The sequence below is a fragment of the Aplysia californica genome, unplaced genomic scaffold, assembly GCF_000002075.1.
Source record: "Aplysia californica isolate F4 #8 unplaced genomic scaffold, AplCal3.0 scaffold00121, whole genome shotgun sequence".
In the NCBI taxonomy this organism is placed as follows: domain Eukaryota; kingdom Metazoa; phylum Mollusca; class Gastropoda; order Aplysiida; family Aplysiidae; genus Aplysia; species Aplysia californica.
This window is the reverse complement of record NW_004797391.1, coordinates 611463-633661: the sequence shown is the minus strand read 5'-3', so window position 1 is coordinate 633661 and position 22199 is coordinate 611463. Positions and strand designations below refer to the sequence as shown.

General features: G+C 39.7%; 1 protein-coding gene across 5 annotated transcripts; it reads right to left on the bottom strand.

Annotated features, from left to right (window-relative positions):
- Nucleotides 1-675: 675 nt before the first annotated feature.
- Nucleotides 676-22159, bottom strand: LOC101853231 (coiled-coil domain-containing protein 74A). Of its 5 annotated transcripts, none has more exons than XM_005096097.3 (9): nucleotides 21897-22158; nucleotides 13490-13713; nucleotides 11711-11936; nucleotides 11097-11201; nucleotides 8554-8613; nucleotides 4446-4587; nucleotides 3289-3472; nucleotides 2774-2937; nucleotides 676-1655 (listed from the first exon to the last, which is right to left on the bottom strand). In XM_005096097.3, exons 2-9 carry the CDS (start codon nucleotides 13601-13603, stop codon nucleotides 1517-1519), a joined length of 1134 nt encoding a protein of 377 aa, XP_005096154.1. In that variant the 5' UTR covers nucleotides 13604-13713; nucleotides 21897-22158; the 3' UTR covers nucleotides 676-1516. The 5 variants fall into 5 exon arrangements, with proteins under 5 accessions (XP_005096154.1, XP_005096153.1, XP_005096155.1 ...); XM_005096096.3 differs by having other exon boundaries at nucleotides 13490-13651; nucleotides 21897-22157; XM_005096098.3 differs by lacking the exon at nucleotides 21897-22158 and adding an exon at nucleotides 21865-21885 and having other exon boundaries at nucleotides 13490-13651.
- Between the last annotated feature and the right edge of the window lie 40 nt (nucleotides 22160-22199).

Genomic DNA, 22199 nt, shown 5'->3' with positions numbered 1-22199 from the left:
GAAGTTATTGTGAAGAGGGGTAAGCTCACCACTGTACGGTATCACTATATTCGGTTTGTGAAATGGCAGGGAAATGACTACATGCATGTATGTATGTACAACGTATTCCTTCAGGCCTGATGACAACATGTGAACACAAGCAATCAACAAGTCATTACGACAATGGTTTTGATCCTTAAGCTGATGGTTTTGTTCTCCTACTACAGCATCCTCCAGAATGTTCTGAGCTAGTTTTAAAAACATAAGCAGTCGCTGTTGCAAGAACAATTAGTAACTCCTTCTGACTTTGCTTTACACTTTCATTTATAGAGTAAGTAACAATGGTGATAGTAATTGTCTTGCGACAGCAAAGATATGTCACATCCTTTGGAATATTGTGAGCCTGTGAACATCGGTACATGATATCAGTTTATCAAATCCTTTGATATGTTGTGAGTCTGAGAACATCAGTACATTATATCACATCGTTTGAGATATTATGAGACTGAACAATCAGAACATGAATACATCTCATTCTTTGAAATGTTGCAAGTTTATGAACATCAGTGCTTTGAGTACATAATATATATCACATCCTTTGAGATGCTGTAAACATCAGGACCGTACAATTATCACAATTCCCATCAAAGCAAAAGACATTTATTATTCTAAAAGCGTTGAACAACTTCACTAAAACGGTTTTCTTTGTTTTTATTGTGTCAATTCACCCGAGAAAAGCTTGAAATTGAAGTTCAATTGTCAACAGGTAAGACATTACGGTCCACTTTTAAAATAAGTAGTTTTGCTCAGGCCAGAGCATAGCACAGGCCTCTTCCTCTTTATCACTGTGGCACTTGTACACACATCCTCCAGTCCTAAGTTTCACATCCAAATATTTATTATGATTATATTTATAAAGCTTTTTTCCTTCATCACCAATGCTATAAGAAAATAAGGGGGGTAGGGTGTGGGGACCTATTATGCTTACAGCCTCCTCCTACATCAACAACTGACAATATGCCCTCGTTGTGTGCAGGACATGGCAAGAGTTAAACTTCCTGGGACTTTGTGACCTCTGTCAACAGTCAAAGCCTTGGGTAAAGTGGCACGGCAGTTCTTCCATCAGTTGCACGAGACTGACTTTGAAATATTCACACACAGTGGACTCCATTAAAGAAATACACCAGTTCTGTCGCTTAAAAAATCCATTGAAATAGAAATGCAATCTGACAAACCTTTTAGAAAATGTACACAATTCTGTAGCTCTGGCGTAAATGATCAAGCAGTCAACAGACTTTCTCCTTTCAGCTCACCAATTTTGCTTTTCACCAGATTCTGCTGTGCCTTGACTATATTCTTATTTTTACAACACTCTTTGTGAAGATGACTTAGTCTTACTGATGAAATAATTCTCATTCAAAATGTTTAGATGACAGAAATGTGATGTACCGGAAAACAAACTGATAACAAACTTAATTTATAAGACCAATGAAAATGGACTTAGAAGAAGGGACTAAAATAAGTAACTGAGATCAGGTCAAGGGGGCATTCCGCCCGGTCGTAGTTTAGCCCGCTGGAGGACTTGTGTCCTTTTCCGTCGTTCCACTGCCTTGTTCCCAACTGTCTGCCGAAGGGCTGGCAAACTTACATTCTCCCTGATATAGGCAATCTCAGGCCTGTGAGAAAAGAAGGAAAGCCGAATTAAAAGTCTCAAAAGTAACAGGGTCTTTTTTTAACTGATCTTGCTAAACAGGGCGCTGAAGGTGAGGGGTGTGAGTATTCCACAGAGTCACTGCAGTTAAGCTGAAAACTCAAGCTGTCTTTTTTTATCAACAAAATGAGGTTACAATGTCGGATTTTACTTGATAGAAATTTTTACTTTCTCTGGTTTATTTTTCCTTTTGTTTAATGGTTATAATATACACATGTGTGCTCCTTCTGTAAAAGGCTGAAAATTTTACAACTACTCCCATGATCAGCAACTGCTTTTTGTTGTACAATATATCATCCCCAAGGGAGTACATGTAGATTTTAGCCAGCAACTGAGTAACGCACACATTAAGATTATTATTGTAGTACATGCTGTCATCATGCTCCTCACAGGCCTGCTCTGTTGCCTGCCAAATACCAATATTCTGTTGGGAGAACAGAGAGGAAATGAAGTACTTTTGGTAAGGTACCGGTAACACAAACTTGTTTAACACTTGCAGTACCACAGGCTCATAAAATGAAAAACTGAAAAACCCTCAAGTACCGCACCAGTTTAGAACGCTGTGGCTGTGGTAGAATTTTTTTTTAATTAAAAAAACCTTGGCAGCCTAAGAAACACTTTAAAAATTCATAGAGGTACATCAGCTATCATATAGAGAGACTTCCTTTGGTATTTACTTCAGTGCAGTACGGCCCTTCATTGTTTGATTATGTTTAGGGTGCCTGGTGTTGCATCGGCGATTAAAGCCACCAGCGGTAGTCAGTGCATACTACGGCCTGGCCGGGCGACTAGTCGCCAATGGTACAGTAAGGGTTATACAGCTGGAAATCTAGTTTATGACCTGATGCTCAAGCATGAGATGCCTTTGCCTTTGGATAAAGACACCCCTTCAAGAACTAATCATAGGCAAACAACTCTTTAGATTCGGATTGAATTTTAAGTAAGTCAACATGACACAGAAACGTCTCTTAGTAACCTTGTAATATGTGTTACAGAAAGAGCTGAATCTTCAGATCACTCATTCACTGCTCTCAGAAATTTAAAAAAAAGAAAAAAAAAAGCAGAATGAACTACTGTACTCACAACTTTCTACTGGGATTTTTCAGTGGTATTCGAGGCAGGCTGCCACCCTTCTCATCCTCCTTACGGTCGTCCTCAGCGACATATGCTTTAGCCATGAGGTAAGCATCAGGAGTCCATTTGTGAGAATATAGCACATCTCTCAGGTCCAACTTCAACCTATCAAGCTGTAGGGGGAAAAGATAAAATAATTGTTAAAACAATTCTGACCTTAAATTTACTTACACCAAATATCGATGATATATCAAAGATCGAATAACAGCTACAATCAACACGGTGGACCTAGAAATCCTGAGGTGCTTTTGGGTGAATTTTCATATCAGCTTGATGTCCGTGCTGCCAGTGGTGGCCACATTTAGCACTTGTAGCACATGAAATAAAAACTTGAAGGTATATACAACACACATGTCCAAGGTAAAGTTTTTCTATTGTTTTTCATTTTTGGAAATAGTGCAAGATGATTTTGGTGTATTCTTTGAGAGTCATCCTCATATTAAAAAACTAAAACTCAATCTAACCTCATGGCTCTGTTGGTCGTTGACCTGCTGCAGGTGTTTGATGATGGCGTGACACTGCTGGAGACTGAGTGGTTGACCGTTGGACTGGACAGGAGGGGAGCCGGAGGCGATCTGCTCCGCTGTCTCTGTCAACCCTTCGTCTCCCTGGTCCATCTCATATTTGAGGGCATCAAAAGCACCTTGCCTGTAGAGGATTTGACATTTTTAGTTGAGACTTCATGGCACAAAAATATATCTGAGTACAACTCTCTCTCTCTCTCTCGTTCTCTCTCTCTCGTTCTCTCTCTCTCTGAGATTTTTTGGTGGTTATTATGAAGTATGTGTAGGGTTTTGGCCGAAAAAAGCAATTTGTGCATCTGATAGCCAGTAACAATGTGCATTTATTTAAGCAAAAAATCTCGATTTTTTCCTAAATGTCTCTTAGCGAGTTTTGCATCTCCCCCCCCCCCCCCCATATAATAATATTAATAAAGGGCTCTGTGACAAAATGTTGTGTGTTTCAAAATGTCAGTGACGTAGGGTTTTCTTTCTCAATTCTTTATCTACTCTTTCGTCTGTTCTGTGTGACAGTTCAGCAGATTAAGCAAGCTGACAATTTTAAAGTGAAAGCACAATGCACACAGCCTGCAGCTCAAAATGAGGGGGGGGAGGGGGTGTAAAGGTGTGGGGTTAGCGATGAATCCAAACCCCAGAACTAAACCCTCATCTCTTGCTCTCCTCACCCCAACCAATAATTCATATATATACGACATTCATATCTTGTTATCAGTATCAAAAGAAAATTTCTCTATCTGCAATAGATGACGTAACCTTGTTTTGTCCTCATCAGATACCATTTTGCAAAAATTGATCATTTATAAAGCTTTCATTTTCAGCATTCTTCTCTTACTTAAACTGGTTGAGTAATTGTCCCATCGCCTCAGATGTCCATGCATATCCTTACACACACATGCCAAACACATGCACGCACTCACACGCACACACATACACAATACATAGGTACACACATGTACACACACAACACACACACACATGGCCTCCCCCTCCCTCCAACTTACACACCCACAAATACAAACACACTCACACACAATTCCAGCACATGCACCTTTTCTGTTTGTTTAACAAGATGCAGACAGCAGTCAATACAGCAAACTTACTGTCGCTTCCTCTGTTCCTCTGCCTGCTCCAAGAGCTGTGTCAGATACTGGTTTTTGTTGCGAGTCTCCCGCAGGGCATGCTTCAACTCCTTCACCTCCTCCTCCAGGAAGACGATTTTCATTTCCTCGTTTTTATCTTCTTCTGCGTAAAAGATTTTGCTTTTTTTTTTAATTTGGTAACTTTTTACACCCCTATACATAAAATTTAGATCACCTAAGAAGTTACTCTGCTTTCCAGGGCTACCCCGAGGTGAGACGGATACAGCATCCCATCAGAAAAACAAAACATAAAATAGACTACCCCAAGACAATAATCGAACTCACATCTTTTTCAAACAAGGAGGAAGAACCTCGACATTGCACCACAGACAGGTACAAATATGGCGATCTGTAATGTTTGGTGTGACAGACTCAGACTATGTGCATTACAACTGCATTATGGTCGGACATATTTTGAAAAGTCAAGACCAGGATTCTATTATATATGACACAAGAAAAAGCCAGTCATGGGCACCGTTATACCTACATTATAGTTTTCCCTGGGCGCTGCAAGGCGGCCACGGAAAATGGATCAACGGCAGCGCTGATGCGGAATTTTGATTTTTTTGCAGAATTTTGTTGAGTTTTGACAAATTTTGCAGCATTATTACTATGCTTTGAGACGTAGAATTGCGAGACAAAAAAATTAAAGTGAAGCCAGCTAACGACGTTAGAGTGATCCCCCTCTCACTGGAAGCCGGAAATTAGAGCGTTTTTTTGTTTTGGAAACAGAATTGATCTAGATCTTGATTTTTGTTTGTTTTTGTAAGGATTTACGGCCCTCGCAACTGCATAGGTCATATGAGCGCCAAGGGGTGGATGTCAACAGAGAGGTCTAAACGGGGAATCAGGCTTACTCTGCTCACCTCTCTAGCCTCAACAGTACAAAGTCTACTTCACTATCAAGGAACCCTGGAAATAGCAGTAGCAGTTCACAAGTGAGAGACAAACATACAGAAGAAGTAGAGGAAAAAATTACAGTGAGGGAGAGGGAAAAAACCAGCAGCAGTTCCCCCTATTCTATTATTCAGGTACAGTAATGAGCATGACATTGATAGATCACCCACTTACAATTCTATTGTGCATAAGAACAGGTTAATATCCCATCTTTAGGAATGGCCTAAAAACACTTCAGTTAGTGGCACTGCCCTATCTAGATTCTAAATCTATTGTGCAAACGCTATTGTATAGGAGTACAGGCGATACGGGATTTGTCTTTCAGCAAAAATGGATAAATTTTTTCAAGGAAAGAATGCGTTGAAAACAAATGCCACTGAACTTCTGCTTCAGTTTACCAAAAGCACACATGTGTCTGGCGGAAAACTGTTCTGTTAGTACGTATGTAATGTGGTACTTGACCTCGCCCGTAAATCGACGGTGGATGGGCTTTTCCTTCTGGGGTGTTTCTAATGCTACTTGCGAGCTTTACCTCAGACTTTATAATGTTGCATGGGTGTCAATATTCCGCTATTTAGCGGATTTCCGCTACCGCCATGTCATCCGCTAAACTCCGCTACTGCGAAAGCGGGTCAATCAGAAAGAGAGTTGCTGGGAGCAGAGTGACTGCCAGGCCTCGGGAATTATCCGGGAATTTGAAAAAAAAATCGCTGAGACGCGGGAAAATACATAAAAGATCTCGAATATTATTTAAAAAGCAAATCCCATAACCTCTTTAAGTTCATTTTTGGCGGTCGCGATTGTGATGTTAATTCTGCTTTTCCCGTTGTGAGAGTACGTTTCACGCGAACAGGCGGCTATGGCGGCAAGCAGAATTGTGACACCAAGGCTCGACCGGAAAATCAAGATCTCAGAAATTTGTCTGTAAAAGTCTGAATACGCAAAAACATTTGTAACATGCAGGTTCTGCATTACAAACGGGATGTCGCCTTGAAAATAATGTTCGTCACTGTGCTGTCGCTTGTGGGGGCAAAAAAAAAAAAAAAAAAGAAAAGACAGTTATACAAGCGTCTTACCGAGCTCGTCATTGTGACCGGTCAATGAACCTGCATGCGTTCTGAGCGCTGTGAAGTACAGGACTCCGGAATGGGGGGAGATTATTGATTTTAAAAAAAAGATACACTCGGGGATGGGGGGAGGGCTGGATGCAACACCAGAGTAAAAAAAAAGAAAAGAAATTGGAAGCAAATTTTAATATTTAGAATTTTGATTACTATTACAGCTCTCTGCAAAGTAAAGTGCGCGTTTGTGCATGCCCTGTGTATAATCGGGATCCGTCATAACTACTTGTAAGCCTGTTAATGAACTAAGGGTAGGGGCCTAAGTGTTCGCGTTTCATTGGACGGGTGACAGTTAATTGTGTCTCTATATTTTAGCTTTTTGTTCAAGATTCGCAGATTTTCAGTGTCACTGTATCTTGCCCTCCAACAGTTCTTACACCTCTCACACTGAATAGGTTTACTTGAGCTATTCAAGTTATTACTCTACTTTGAGTTTGAGCATTCATTTTGTCTTTCACGTTTATTATATGAATCTTTACACCCAGATTGGTTCATGACAGTCGATATTCTGGTTCTAGGCCTTTTCCCAGGTTCAAAACAAGATTCATTTTTATATAGTTTATATAGGCGAATATGATGAAGGTAAAATATAAATATATATAAGTCGCACAAGACCACAGTGCGCCTCCACTTTCTGTATGTAATCAAGATTGTAAATATTTGGAAAGTGACTCTTACTTGAAATTATCTTCCAAACCCTCAAACTGGTATGAAATAACCTTGCTTTGATAAATTGATGGTTCTTATTTCAACATTCTAGGGTCCAACAGTATAATAATAGTGGGTGTCTCGCGAAAATGGGTTTCTGTCGCGATCATGCGGAAAGTTCCTCCTTTAAAAAAATTTTGAGTTGAGACCCATGATGTTGGGACAATTGTTATTGCTTGGTTGTAGTAGGGGTGGTCTTTTATCTTCAAATAATTCTCCTACATATTCTGCCCATCTTCCTAGGACTTCTTTTTTTTCAAATTCTCAAATAACATTTTGACTTTTTAGTATTCAATGCTTGCTGACAATCAATGATATAGCTCAAACTGACAGCTTCCCAGATTTTGAATGTACCGGTATACAATGGGGTCTCATTTCTTTGAGTCACACTTTTTGCTAGTATTTTATGTTATGGGCTTGTGTTTCAGAACAAAAATACAGATGGGGGGAGGGGGGGGGGGGTTATTTACTGGGTCTGTAGAGCTTCTTCTCAGCTTATATGATTAATTGGTACTTATATCTTTAAAGCAGCATGGAGAAATTTAGACATGGTCGCAATCCTTGCAGAATTTTTGAAGAACTTTTGCAGAATTTTGTCATTTTGGGTGTAAAATTCTGCGCAGAATTTTGAAATTTCCATGCAGAAAACTACGATGTCAGATTATAGAATATAGATTTATATAGTATAGAGTAAGCGGAGTATTTTAAATGGATTATGAATTAAGACCAACGGGTAAACTGATGGCAGTTTAATCCGTTGGGGCTGATATATCAAGGAAGCACTATCTTTTCCAGGGACCCCAGATCTTGAGACTAAATTTTCTCAAATAACAAGGGCCACATGGGACGGCTTTCATATTTCATAGCCTAAATGCCTATGCTCTGCTGAGAAAGGTCCCAGTTCTAACAATTCACAAAGTCATCAGACAATTTGAAACTTTTCCTTCGAACAAAGTCCAGTATTTACTGAGTCAGTGAAAACAGTAATCAAAACCTATGATTCTCCAAAAGGGAAACACGCAACAGATTTATTCTACGGCACCACTATAAACCCAATTTAAATGCTGCACAAGTTGGATGGATTTGCAAAAAATTATATTTGAAACCATAACATTAATACGGTAACAATAGCATAAAAAAATGTTTTTCTACATTCATGAATGGCAGTGTAAAACCTTTGCTGTTTATAAGAAAAAATATTTAAGGGCTTTCCTCTGTTATTGGTGTGCTAAAAAAACCCAACCCACTGAAGCAAATAAAAAATCCAGACTTGAAACAGACAAACTTCAAGGATACTTAAATAAATGTTGACAAAACAGTGTAAAGATGCACCACTTCCTCACCTCTGCTTCTCTCTGGTGCATCCAATAGTTTGGAGAAAGATGACACTGATGAGTTATCACCTGTAAAAGAGAACAAAATTCATTGGGCTTGAGTACTGAAATTTTCTGTTCAGCACTAAACACATAAGTGTATGCCAGGGACACTGTGTGCTTTACTGGCCGAGAGGGGTTAATTAGCTCAGGCTCACAATAATGTCAAGCCTACATGTCATGATGAGGTGGAATCAGACGCTCATCAATTTTTCGGTAAATAGAGTTATTGGTATCATCTTAAAGCTTGTTCATTGGTCTTGTATTAAATTAATAAAATACTCATCCATGTTGAATAGAAGTTGAGATATTTGTAATTAAAGGAGGTAGGGGTCGCCTGGTGTCAGGGGTAAAATTTGCGAGACAATGGCCGCCAAAATTTGGTGACTTCCAAAGCTTGAGAGTCATTGAAAACAGCAAATTTATATTTTTTGAGCTTTTAACTCTTTGGCTACCAAGGCATTTTCCGCGCTGTGACCAAGGCATTTCTTAGTCTTAGAATTTCAGAAGTACCCCTGTTCTTCTTTTGTGTCTGATGGGCATAATTCCATCTGGAAGTCAGACATGTTATATACCAAAATGAAGGTAATTGAATGTAGAATATTTTTAATCTAATACAAAAATTGAAAAAAATCATAAATCCAAACAAACATGGGAGGTAAGTGAACACAAGGTGAAAACATTTTAAAAAATATTTTCAACTTACATTCCTCACAGTGTATAGCTGCTAAATCCAATCACTTCATGACTTGGTCATACTGAAGTATATCCAATTGTCTCTAACTGGGCCAAGTTTCATGCACAATGGTTAAGTATATACAAAGTTGTCGCACTTTTGGTGAAATAAATCACAATGAAAAAAAGAGAAAAAAACGCTGCACACATGCCCCTCTTTGCGAATCTTCAATCTCATCGCTGTCCCTGCTGTCCGACTTAGGTCTAACTTCATCACCTCCTACATCACTATCGGAAAGTATTGACAGTTCCCCATCAAACTTTTCCAGTGCTTTTGAAGCAGAAAAACGTTGTGACGGGGGGGGGGACCTGATGGGTTATCAGCCATATTGCCGTTGCTATGCGTGTAAACTAATTCGAGCAACATAGGGCGGGTAAAAAAAACATGAAAAAATGCCAAAAAACAGCAGAATAAAACACAAAAGGCACTAAATTCCTTCACTGGTTGACTGATGTATGGCAAGCAGAGCAGTTAAAAACATGAAACGAAAAGGTTGAGTCAAATTGTGGAAGGGAAAGGGAAAGAAAAGCGCGAGCCGATAATTCGGCTCTTGGCCACGAACTAAGAAGTTATGGAGCCGATAGATCGGCCCATGGTAGTCAAAGAGTTAACCAGCGTTTTTCAGTAAAATGCACACAGAAATGTGTTTTTAAACAGACATACAAAGGGTTGAGCCAGTGAACAAAAGATGGATACAAATTTCCAAACAAACGGCAAAATGCCTGTTTCTTTGATTTCATTATTTAAAGAAAAATCCGCTCCTTTCCTTTGGTTTTATCTGTCTATGACGGAAAATGCTTTGCCCACTCAGCCTGGATTTGAAACAAAACTCGCAATTTGGTTCCGCCGACTTAAAACTTAACGCCATGCTGCAGGGTGAGGAAGGAGAGTAAGGTAGCAATTTGGGGGTAGATCAAGGACCTTACCGGCACTTATATGACTCTATAGAGTTGAAAAATGCTGTAAAACTCTTACTAAAACTTAAAAAACAAGGACCTTACTGCATAACCTCCTTGGGGTAGATGTTACCTAGATCTATGTGAGCCCTGAGCGATGCAGATGATCAGGGTGGTGTGAGCTTGAAATCTCACGAGTGCCAGTGAAAGTGCTCGAGTAGTGAGCCACCTCGGAAACTTTCCTGGGTAGCCAGAAGCCAGAGGTGTGAAATTAGTTTGACCAATGCCTGCCGCCCTAATCGTATGGCCAGCCGAAAAAAAGAGTTCCTTGAATCATTCTTACATGGTCAAGCGAGTTGGCATTGGTTGACTGTGCTTGTTACACCGATGGGTGGGGCTAAGGGTGGAAGCAAAGGAGATGTTCAAACATTTCTGTTTTTAATAGGTAAGACAGTAGTCCTATGAAATGCAAGCACTTGTGGTAATTGGATAAGTAAGACTGACGCATGTCATTACCAGAGAGGATAGCAGTTGAGACGTGAGAAGTTTTGACCACTGCTTGCCGACCGAACAAGTGACCCTTGATCCAACCAGCTGGGCCTTTGAAACCCCCCACCATCTCCCCCCTAGATCCCTTGTCTAAGACATAATTTTTTTCTGGCTCCTTTGTGATTCATTCTTACACAGGTTCAACTGTATGTATGAATCTGACCATTGAGAAGAATAAAAAAGAAAGTGGAAAGTATTACCAAAAAGAAGGTTTAGTATGAGGTGGGTCCAAATTAAATTTAATTAAGATGACTCAAGAAAAGGACAAAAATATTGCAAAATGTTAAGATGCACTCGAGTTTGAAGCAATTCAACCCCATGTACCCACTCACCCTGGTCGGTTGACTCTGCTTCTCCTCTTTCTCTCTTTTCTTTCAGTTTCTCCTCCCTCATGGCTTTGGCTGCCTTCTGGCTCATTACAATCTTGAACTGCAGCTCTGAGAACAAAGTGACAAAACCTCCCAACAGTTTAAGCAAATTCATTGAGTCAGGGCAGTATTTTCCCAAAGCATAAACCATTACTATCAAAAGTACAAAACTGGTATTTTAAGTCAGCTACCATCACCATAAGTGTTGTCTAGTGGTTAGGCTTCTGGACTCGTAATTGTGAGGGTGAGATTGCTGGTTCAGGGGTTCGAGGCTCAACTCAGTTTGATGCATTATCCCTGCAAAAAGTACTTTACACAAATTTACCTATTTCGCTCTGTCTTATTGGAGATGGACATTAAATTCAGAGATCCTGCCTCTTACTCTTAAATAACCTCACAGTGTAGCAAGAGGTGTGAAACCTATACAATTTTGGACATTTTCACACCCCCACAAGAACTTAACAAGACAAAGCGACCAACCACACAGAACATATGACAGTACACACAGAAGTCAGTAATGTGCCCTAGTCTGCTCCACATGTGTTACAGACAGAACCAGCTGATGATAGATAAGTTACCTTTATTTTCCTTCTTGAGGCTTTCAACTTCCTCATGAAGTGAGTGGAGCACATCAGAATGCTGCTGTCGTAAAAACAACAGGCTGCGCTCCAGGTACTGAATCCTTTGAGCCGGGTTCATCTCTATGACAGACAAACGTTCATCGTCGTTTGCTCCATCTTTTAGGGACTCACCCAGGTCCATGTTCAGTTTGTTATCTTTGACAAATGGTTTTGGATAGCGAGCCTGGACAAAGCACATAATCATGAAGAATTTTATACTGAGACTTCAGAAATAAATCTTATGCTTGACTTGTCATATCTTTGGAAATTAAAGATTTATAATTGGCTAAGACAGCAACTAATAACACCATATAAACATTTAATCATTTCATGAGATATCATAATCTTATAATTTGATGATTATTTGACATTCAACTCTTTTTACAAAATTTAACAAATGAGGAAAATACAAAACATACTGCAATTCAGAAAACTCTTTTTGGTCAATGACTGAATAAAAGATGAAAGCATGAATAAGTTCTTTCCAGCAATGATTATTACACTACTAATATTAAGCACTTTTCTAAGACATAGTTAAAGTAGGCAATCAACAATGGCATTAGTAGCGACTTCTATACCAGTACCCACTACAAAGACTATCTAATAATTGTACTGATTAAGAAAAGTTTGAGTGCCAAATGAAAATAATAAAAGCAAATGGAGTAAATGAAAACTACAGTAAGTGGGACGAAAATGACAATGGGGTATCTATAAAAAGACTATGTCATAGTCTCGTCCGCTTCACCCCAACCCCAGCTATTCATACAAAAAAAGTTTTAATTTCCTTTGAAATACCAATTCTGACTCAAGAGTGTCTTTCAGAAAATGAATACTTGTAGCCTACTTAGTCAAACAGTTTTATATAAAGAGTAGGAATGATAGGAACAAAATAATGAAGAGAAAAAAAAATGTTTAAAGAAAAAATCAAACTTCCAAATCCTTTACCAGACGTTTCAGCAAAGAAAATCTAATAACCACCCAAACAGGATGAATCAACTTTGTTTAGAACAGTTTTTGATACTACCTTGACTCCAAATGTCCAGCCATAGGATCCATATTCTTAAATCTGTTGGGATCATATCTTTTTTTTATCTATGTGTCAAGGTATGAATAGTTTTCAAAAGAGTGGATTGTATTCAGATGCAGCATGAATGTTTTGTGAAAGGGAGTGTATCTCTCTGTCTCCTTACCTTATGACCTTATGAGGGCCAATAGGATATGCATATGTCTTGTGTGTGCGTGTGTGTGCGTGCACGTGTGTGAGTGTGTGTGAGTGTGTGTGTGTGTGCGCGGGCACGTATGTGTGTGTGTATTTATGTGTGAGTACTTAAGTATTCACTTGTAAGTGCACATGTGAACAGTTGCACGAATGCAGATGCGTGTGTGAGCGTACACACTTATGCCAGTGTGTGTTTTAAAATGTATTATAGGCCTACATGATGGGTTCTAGAGTTTCTGAGAGAGACAAACAGACATCAAAGAGATGGGGAGAAGAGAGTAACAGGGAGAAAGAAAATGGAAAAGAAAAGAGTAAAAAGAGTGACATGGGAAAGATAATAATTACTTCCATCTGTTCTAAGAAGAAAGATGAAAGTAGAGATAATTGTTGGGATATAAAGAAAACCTTTATAACTTCCCTATAATATTTTTTTCATATATGGGTTGCAGGAAAAAGACACAGACACAAACAGAACATTTTAATCTTAAAAGATTGAAAGAAGCAAAGGAAGAGCCAACCTTGTCTAACACATTGACACGAGACCATTGGGGCAGAGTGTTCAGTGGAGGCAAGGGGTTGTTCATTGTCGACAGGTCTAAAATCCGATCCTGGACCAAACCCGGTCTGATCATCCTATGACCTTGACCAAGAGATCAAAGAGTCACCGATTTCCTTTAGTCCTGAAATGTTATTGCTATGTTAGGGTTAGTCAGAAAAGCCTTTCGGCTTTCTTCAGAAACCACTGAAAAGAAATGAGGAAAAAAAAGAGGATCAAAATCCAAAATCAAGGAAATAAAAACAAGATCAATTCAGCATGGAGTGATGGGTGTACTGCACAAACACATGAGACCCCCTACACCCAATATTAAAAAAAGAACAATGTGCGAGCCAGAAAAAAAAGTCTCCTGGTATAAGCATTCAGCTTGTGAGAGACAAATATTATTTTGGTGCTTTGAAAAGTACTTTAAACATAATACTACAACCAGCTGAGTATAAAAGCTTTATTCATCTATATTCAATGTCTATGACTCTCTTAAACTTTTCTTTATGACTTTATGCATTTGGTAAGTTGAAAGAAACTTGCTCCTAAAACCCCAGTCTGTGCCAACACAAGAAAGAGAAAAGCGTGAGTTGGGACATGGTGGAATCAGCCACTCGTCAATTTTGGGGCATATATGGGGTTATTGGTATAATCTTAAGTCCTGTTTATTCGCCTTGTTTTTGATAAATAAAAATAGTCATCTATCTTGAAAAGAAATGCATATATATTAGTAACTGAAGAAGATGGGGGTCGCCTTATGTCAGGAGCAAAATGAGTGAGAAAATGACCACCAAAATTTGGTTACTTCCAAAGCTTGAGTGGCCTTAGAGACTGCAAATCTACATTTCTCTGTGCCTTTGATTAATGTTTTTCGATAAAATCTAGGCAGAAATGAGTCATTAAATACACATAAAAGTCTTGCAGAAAAAAACCCACAACAAAAATTAGATTAGATTATTCATGGGGCAGAAAAATGCTGATTTCTCTGATTTCATTATTTTGATGAGCACCTGATTTCACAACAGTGCCAAACATAAAACCAGAAAAAAGCCTCACTACTTGCAGAAGAATGATTCAGTATCCGTAGGTAGAAAAAGATCAAAATCTAACAATAACATTTTAACTCACTCAGCCCTGAGCCCCAGATAGTCGGGTTGCGCACATCTGCACTGGGCCCTGAACCCAACAGTACGAGGATAGAAATTCCTACTGCTTAATGACGTAAACAGACATCAAATATTGAAATAAGAACGGACTCTACTTTACACCTGAGCCCTGGCCATTTCTTTATAAGAAACAGACTATTACAAGGGCGAAGGTTGCTTTCTTGACCTACAATTGAAAACGACTTAGCACATAAAGTGAGAACAAGTCTTGCTCTTTCATCCGAGACACTTTTTAGTGCGTGTTGCTGACCTTTTTTAAATGGCAATATCTCACAGACTATCAAACATTTTCAAATTCTGTAAACGGTAATAGTCCATGTAATGACAAAACAAAGTGTGTGTGAAATATTACAGCAATTGAAGTTGATTTAGTTTAGTTTGGGTTTTTTCAATTTTACTTAAAGATCTTAAACCACTAGGCACAGCAGCCAGCAGACCGGGCCCCAGGGCTGAGTGAGTGAAACTAAAGCCATACTCTAGCGCTAGCAAGTGTTGAAATAATAGTAAAAGACTATACAGGTACAAGTAAAATGTTAATACAGGCAAACCTGTCCATGATGACCATGCACCCATTATTGAGAACAAAAGTGGTCATCTTACACAGGTTGACCTCTTGGACAGTTTCATTACAATACAGAAAAAACCGCAAGTGGGGAAGTGGGAGATGTTCGTTTGTAAAGCTGGTTCTTGGAAAGGTAGCTGCTACAGCAGTTTTGACAGTGTTTCTGACTTCAACTGATAAAATCAAAACAGATAAATGTAGGCAATGGGCCTCTAACCCAACCACTAAGAGAAAGGAAAAGGGTATTTTATAGTAGTACAAAACGCTATTTGCAGCTGACCTGACAAACAGATCAGAGTAACCTATGTTTGAGGGGGTAAGATGGAAAAAATGGCTATCAGATACACAGAGTGTTTTCGGCCCAAACCCAACACATACTTTATAAAAGTAAAAGCCACCCAAAAATCTTCTTTTTAGGCATGTTCACTCAAAAAAGCTGATATTCTCAAAAGTGCAAAAGTGGATGTTGCGGTTTTTGCATCCCAGGCCCTGACCATTTCTCACTCATACAGCTATAAAAAAGTCTGTTGTGCTTATAAGCATGTATCATAAGCCTACTATGTCTTCCAAAGTACCTTACATTTTAGATTTTAATTTTAATGGACAAGACAACTTTGGTAAATCAAAACAAATTCTATCTTTGTCTCTTTTTGTTCCATATTTATATGATATATCATTATTATCAAGTGCCAGATCTGGAACAGATGTTGGCAAATACGGTTCACCACATCATTACTCTACTTGCATGCTCTTAAAAGAACTATATCATTGTGGTCTTTCCTCTTCGTCCATCTATTCCAGTACACTAAGTAAGTTGTTCTGGGTCTAAACCTGCCTCTTTTGCCTTCTAATATTCCAGTGAAAGTAAGATGTTCAAAGCCATTATAGTGTCGATTAAAGTGTCCCACAAACTGCATAATTTGTCTCTTCATAATTGGGTTTTTTTTTGTGAGTATGCCATGCAGCTTTCTTTCAGCACTGCTTCTTTCATTTGATTTTAATTCTTTTTCTTCCTCCATAGAATTCTCATCAGTCTCCTGAGAAACCATACTGATGTATTATGTTTCTTTTAGTTTATTTTCACTATTTTTTCTCCAGCACTCACAATATAGGAATAAAGGAGTTAGATTTCCCATTTTTTCTCTGCATGAAAATCAATAAAAATAACTCATATCCAACTAACACCAAAATGAGCAGGCTCCGATTCAACGAATCGCTAGCAGTGAAAACTGCTCTTTGGGACCAACAAGTGCCCTCCTTTCATATCAAAACACGCATTATTAGCACGCACCCATGTCTTACTTAGCTTGTGTCTACATAATGAATTGGACGCTGGACTGTGGAATCAAACGTTGCCGTATGCTAGGCCCTACACACAGGGCCGAATCAGCGGTCGTTTAGTTTCGGCAGGCCGTACGCTGCTGGGTCAGCGAGACCGGGGTCAGCTGCCGGTCATTCTACCTGTGCTCACTCCACTCGTGGGGTTATTACCAAGGCATATATACCGTTTTGTTTCAACGCTCACCAAATAAAGAGGAACTATCAACAGATACAAATTGTTTCATCAATGAGTTTCTACTTTCATTGTATAGTTTGTGAAAACGCGACGAAGATATCTGGAATAGCTTGTCAACAACATGTGAACAAAGACAGCCGTCTTATCTTTGGTAATAAAAGTAATATACACCGAATTAAAAGTTATATAACAACCAAAGTAGTCTGTGAAATTCATTCAAAATTGCTAAGAATAAAGACAACCAAAGTGGGCAACTACTCACCAAAGGGCATCAAAGTCGGGAAAGTACAGTGGATTTCGGATTCAACAAACTCGGATTCAACAAGAGGAGATGGATTTCCCGTTCTTTTTCTTCTTTAAAATCAATAAAAATAACTCGGATTCAACGAGCACTTAAATCAGCAAACTCGGATTCAACAAGGTCGCTTCTAGGGTGAACAGCTCCTGTAGACATGGCTTTGCTCATTTTTCTCCCAGAACGAACTTTATCTATTCCTGGAAACCATCCATTGCACCAGCATCATGAACCATTATTCGCTTAGCCGATTGCAAGCGACCAATCAGTGGCCTTCTTTCATACCAACACACGAGTTGTTGGCACGCGCACGTGTCTACACGAGGCCTAGTGTGTGTCGGGGTCGGATGGGTGGCTTCCACACGTGTGACTGTGTGTAGTGTGCGTGTGTCAGGGAGGGGGGGGCACTAGCTGTCCGGAGGTGGAATATCGCAGAGATACAAACGAGTCAGTCATTCCCCCCCCCCCCCCCGGCAAATGATCATTATTACAATGACATGCTAGCCTTGACATAGAAGTACTTAATGAATTGAGCGCTGGTCTATGGAATAAAAAATTGCCGTATGCTAGGCTCTACACAGCAACACAACAATCCAGATGACACCGGTGTGCATTTTAACGGATTGGTCTTTTTCGGGAGGGGCACAGCTCATAATATGCAGGCATTTCAGGCACCACTTGTTACTTCTCTTTATACATTACTTGCTCAGTGCCGGTAATTATCTACACAAAACCTTATGTTTGCTATAACGAACCCTCGGATTCAACGAGACTTTAGTTCAGGCCCGGCGACCTCGTTGAATCCGAGTTCCACAGTCGGGAAAGTAGTAATCCACGTTTTTGCATTTTTGTTCAACAACCAAATTCGTTGGGCTGGTGGTAAAATTCAGATTATAGTATTTATTCACTAATGACACAGGTCTGTTTACACATAATATTTTTTGTATAGTGCAAGGTTATCTATGATGCCGTGGACGTTTTCTTCGCGCTTGTGGCCTCGATGCACAGTGTAGGTGCTGTTTGAAGCAAATGTGTGTTCATAACGTATCATAATATTTCTTTACTGTCTACGATGCCTTAAGCCCGCTTTTCAATTTCGGTTATTGACTAGTGACAGCTTTCAGTTCCTTGTTCTCCCAGCAGCCCCAAGCCAAAGCAATTGTCTGGTTGTTGGGTCATATATGGAGGTTGTTTGACTGGGTGTGACAGGCAGTGGTGGTGGGTGGACCAAAATTTGGGTGGGGCTTAGGTTGCTTCCAGTTCTTTACCACCAAATAGCAAGCAATAAGAACTTAACAGTGATGATTTTTCTATACTCACGGTGAGCCACGGCAGTTTGAGAACCATTCAAACAAGAAGAGTTACCTTTGTTTTTCATCTCTTTGTTCTTAGTTAAATTCTTGTTGATGTTGGGGACGAAGCCGATTCACCTCCAAATTTCCTCTAATTAGTTTTCGGGTGACGAAAAAGTTGCCTTAAAAGTAGTTCGACCTGATTTGTAAATGTTAAGTCTCAGCGTCACAAACACAAACATACACACATAGCACTTCAAACATAATACTTCTACGAGCTGGATTAGGCCGTGTAGTCGAGAAAGGTGAACGCACCCAGCAAAGAACCAATGAGCGCAAAGGTATCTGTGTCAGTGGGGGAAAGTGTGTCGTAAACTTTCACCCCATTGTAAGGGCTAGGAGAGCCTTGGTACAGTGTTATTTTTTCCCAGTCTTCTACCTTTTTACAACAAGAGTTTCATTAAGGACAGGCAGTGGGAAAAGGGCTCATCTTCTCTGAGCCCTATAGACATGTGATTGGCTGCTGGGTTGCTATAGTTGTAAGCGGTGACAACAGTGATTGGATAAGCGAGCAAACCGCCAAGTTGATCACGCTGTGTTCATTGCGTGCGGTCATAACGGTTTCAACTGCTTATTTCATTCTAGAGAAACTTTCATTTAATTTGGGACAGAGTTGGGGGTGGTGGGTGGGGAGGGAGTAGGGGCTCAAGCCCGTGAGCCCTTCACTACCCACCGCCACTGGTGACAGGGCTGTGTTGTGAGGGGAGACTACGGTTGATGCTGGGAGAATCACCAGCAACTGTTGCAGCGGGCTCCTTTGGTGATTTCAGATAGCCCTCTGACACACTGACACGATGACGAAAAACACTGTAATCTTGTATCGTATTTTGATTGTCGAATGTACACCATATGTGCTGGCTGTGTCTGACCAGATCTCGCACCTTTTTAAGTGAAGTGCAGATGAGATGGTGTTCTTCTTAGTGTCATAGGTCCTAAGGTGGCATTTGTGGCAAATAAACCTCAAATATTTGTCACTTGTGTCTTCTCTAATGTTAATATTATAAATTAACAAAATCTCACCTTGCGGTGACTCACATGTACTAGCCTTTCTTTTCAACCTCTTTTATACTTCACTTACGTTCTTAAACCCGCAAACGTGACAAATTTCATTCAGGGGTGAGGTATGTCTCTCGATAGTGTGTTCCATTGGGAGGTTTCAATATACTTGTAAGAAATGAATCACGGGCAGATGGATTCTAACACACTAACAGGTTTCAATCAACAAAGATAAAATTAATACAAATGAAGCTTAAATATGTCTTTTGTTTTGTTTTTGTAAAGTGTTTTACGGCGCTCGCAACTGCATAAGGTCATATGAGCGCGCGGGACACACCTAATATTTTCAGTTGGTAGGAAATTTTGAATTTTGCACGGGTGGCGGCCGAAGCCTACTCTTATCGATTTTAGACCACCAAGGGATCTTTAATGTGCGCAACTTGCACACGGGCCCTCCGAGATTTTTCGCCCTTGTCCGAGAAGGCTAGGTGTAGATCTTTCCTACCGGAAGATCAGGGGTGTGGCAGAAAGACAGCACTAAGGAGGAGCCAAGGAGTAACAGCAGAAAGGCTGCAGAAAGAGTCAGGAGCCCAGAGGAGGGGGCAAAGGAGGTGAGGGGGTGGGGGCAGAAAATGGAAATGAAAGCAGACAACAGAACATTGCTAGAGAGTAGGAAAGGAGGTGAAAGGAGACAATTTTAGAGAAGAAAATTTTTTGGTCGCTACCTAGATTCGAATCCGGGACCCTTGAATGAGAGGCCAACACCTTAACCTCTAGGCCACGAGAGCCCCCTAAATATGTCTGCCTTTCATAAAAACAACAATCTTTGAAATTAGCGGAGAACTGTTGAACTTAGAACAGCATAGAATCCAGCATACACAGTTGCACAGGCAAATAACAAATCACTGGATGAGAATCGAATGAAAGTGACTAAATATCGCAACAACCGTTCATCCGACTGTGATGGAGTTTATATATATATATATATATATATATATATATATATATATATATATATACAAATATGTCACTGGTGGTGCATGTACTAAAATTTGATGAGACTCGCTGTCAACTTTGGAAATTAAAAGTGAATTAAGTGCAGCACACACAGAATAAATTTGATGAAATTCAGAACATTTTGCACACGCTGTAACATTGGCAAATATCGTCGCATTGAGATCGGCTTTTCGCAGACTGAGAGGGGGAATCTTGCTCTTTTCTTTTTGGGTGGAATAATTTGAGGTTAGAGTGAGGATGCTGCCGATAGTTAGTGTCAAAAGTGTCGATTAAGCCATGAACTGTCCGCCTGTAGCTGATGCGCAACAGAGTGGCCAGAGACCCCCACGTAACACGGCACGGAGCAGTGATTTAATGACTTCCAGAAGTCACTGGCCTGGGAAACAAAGAGGCACGATTTCGGCCAGTTTTCGGCTCTGTGTACACAGCAACATAACTTGTTTGGCAAACAATACATTCCGTTATAGCTTATTATGATAGATGACACAAATGTGTCTTTGAACGAATCTGGCCCTTTTGTGCAGCATGCACTTGGTAAAGTTCAGTGTATTTTCCTGGAATTTTCCAGCATTTCTTCGGTATCAAAGAAACAAAAATGCCTCTAATTTGAAACCAAAATGCTACTTTGATTTAGAAAGTCGAATACATTATATATTCAGCATTACTTGCTCTGTGCCTGTAGTTTAACTTCACAAAAACCTGATATGTGCTATAACAAACACTCAGATTCAACTAAATTGAAGGCCAGGCCCGACGACTTCGTTGAATCCATGTTCCACTGTACTACGACCAAAACAACTTGGTAGAAATATTGCCTCATACTTTAGCAAGAAAAGAAACATAGGCGTTTTTGTAGGTTCGTTTGTTAAAGTCAAGAGTAGGGGGTTTCAGGGGGGCTTGCCCCCCTGACCTTATAAAAAATACGAAGGTGGGGGGGGGGGGGGGGGGGGAGGGGGGCATGCCCCCCTGAATTTTATCCTAATTTGATGTTTTGCATCCCTGCTCTTTGTGTAGCCTAATTCAAATAGTATTTGGTCTTCAAGACTTCTGGATTTCCTCTCTGGATATAAACAAATGGATCGTGAACTACAAGATCACCTAAACATATATTCCTCTGGCTTTTACTGTTATCTAGAGATCTAGATACAACTTCATTTCAAAATAGCTCTAACCTTAGCCCTAGCCTAAATCTAGAATGCTACAGCTACAGACTTGTACTATTCTGTCTGCTGAGCCTACACACAAAAAATACATAGAATCTAGATTTAGATCTAGATCTAAATATCTAGATCTAAATAGATTTCTAGGTTAACACCACCAGAACCAGAGAAAAACTATAAATTATCAACTGCAGAATAAGGTCTAAATTTGAATCAGATTAATTCAAATGAAGAAATAATCAGAAACTGCAATCATTGCAGGTAATAGATCTATGTGTGCATCATTACATTGTATGGAGTAACAAGAATAGAAGATCTACCCTAGCCTGTTGTCCAAATCCAAGAAGTCCGAGACAAGGGGTGTCTAATTCCATCTTCTCTCCAAAGCTCTCATACTGGGTAATGGAACGAAATATGAATCCTGAATGCAAATCTCGTATCAGTTTTGATAGTCTAAAGAGGCATGAGGAATCCCATTAGGAGGAACACACAGAGTTGAAAATGTAGGTCTCGCATTGGTCAAGCGCATTGTCATGCAAATTACATGGCGCTTGTTACTAACGAGGATAAACAAAAAAATCACAACAGCGTAGTTTCGTATCGCTAATTTTTTCTTAACAGGC

Excerpts from the sequence above, each read along its gene's own strand:
- LOC101853231 (XM_005096097.3), bottom strand. The coding sequence starts at position 13,603 with ATGATCAGACCGGGTTTGGTCCAGGATCGGATTTTAGACCTGTCGACA. Across the intron at positions 2,938-3,288 it reads ACGACCAACAGAGCCATGAG|CTTGATAGGTTGAAGTTGGA; the intron begins GTTAGATTGAGT and ends TTCCCCCTACAG. Across the intron at positions 1,656-2,773 it reads AAAAATCCCAGTAGAAAGTT|GCCTGAGATTGCCTATATCA; the intron begins GTGAGTACAGTA and ends CTTTTCTCACAG.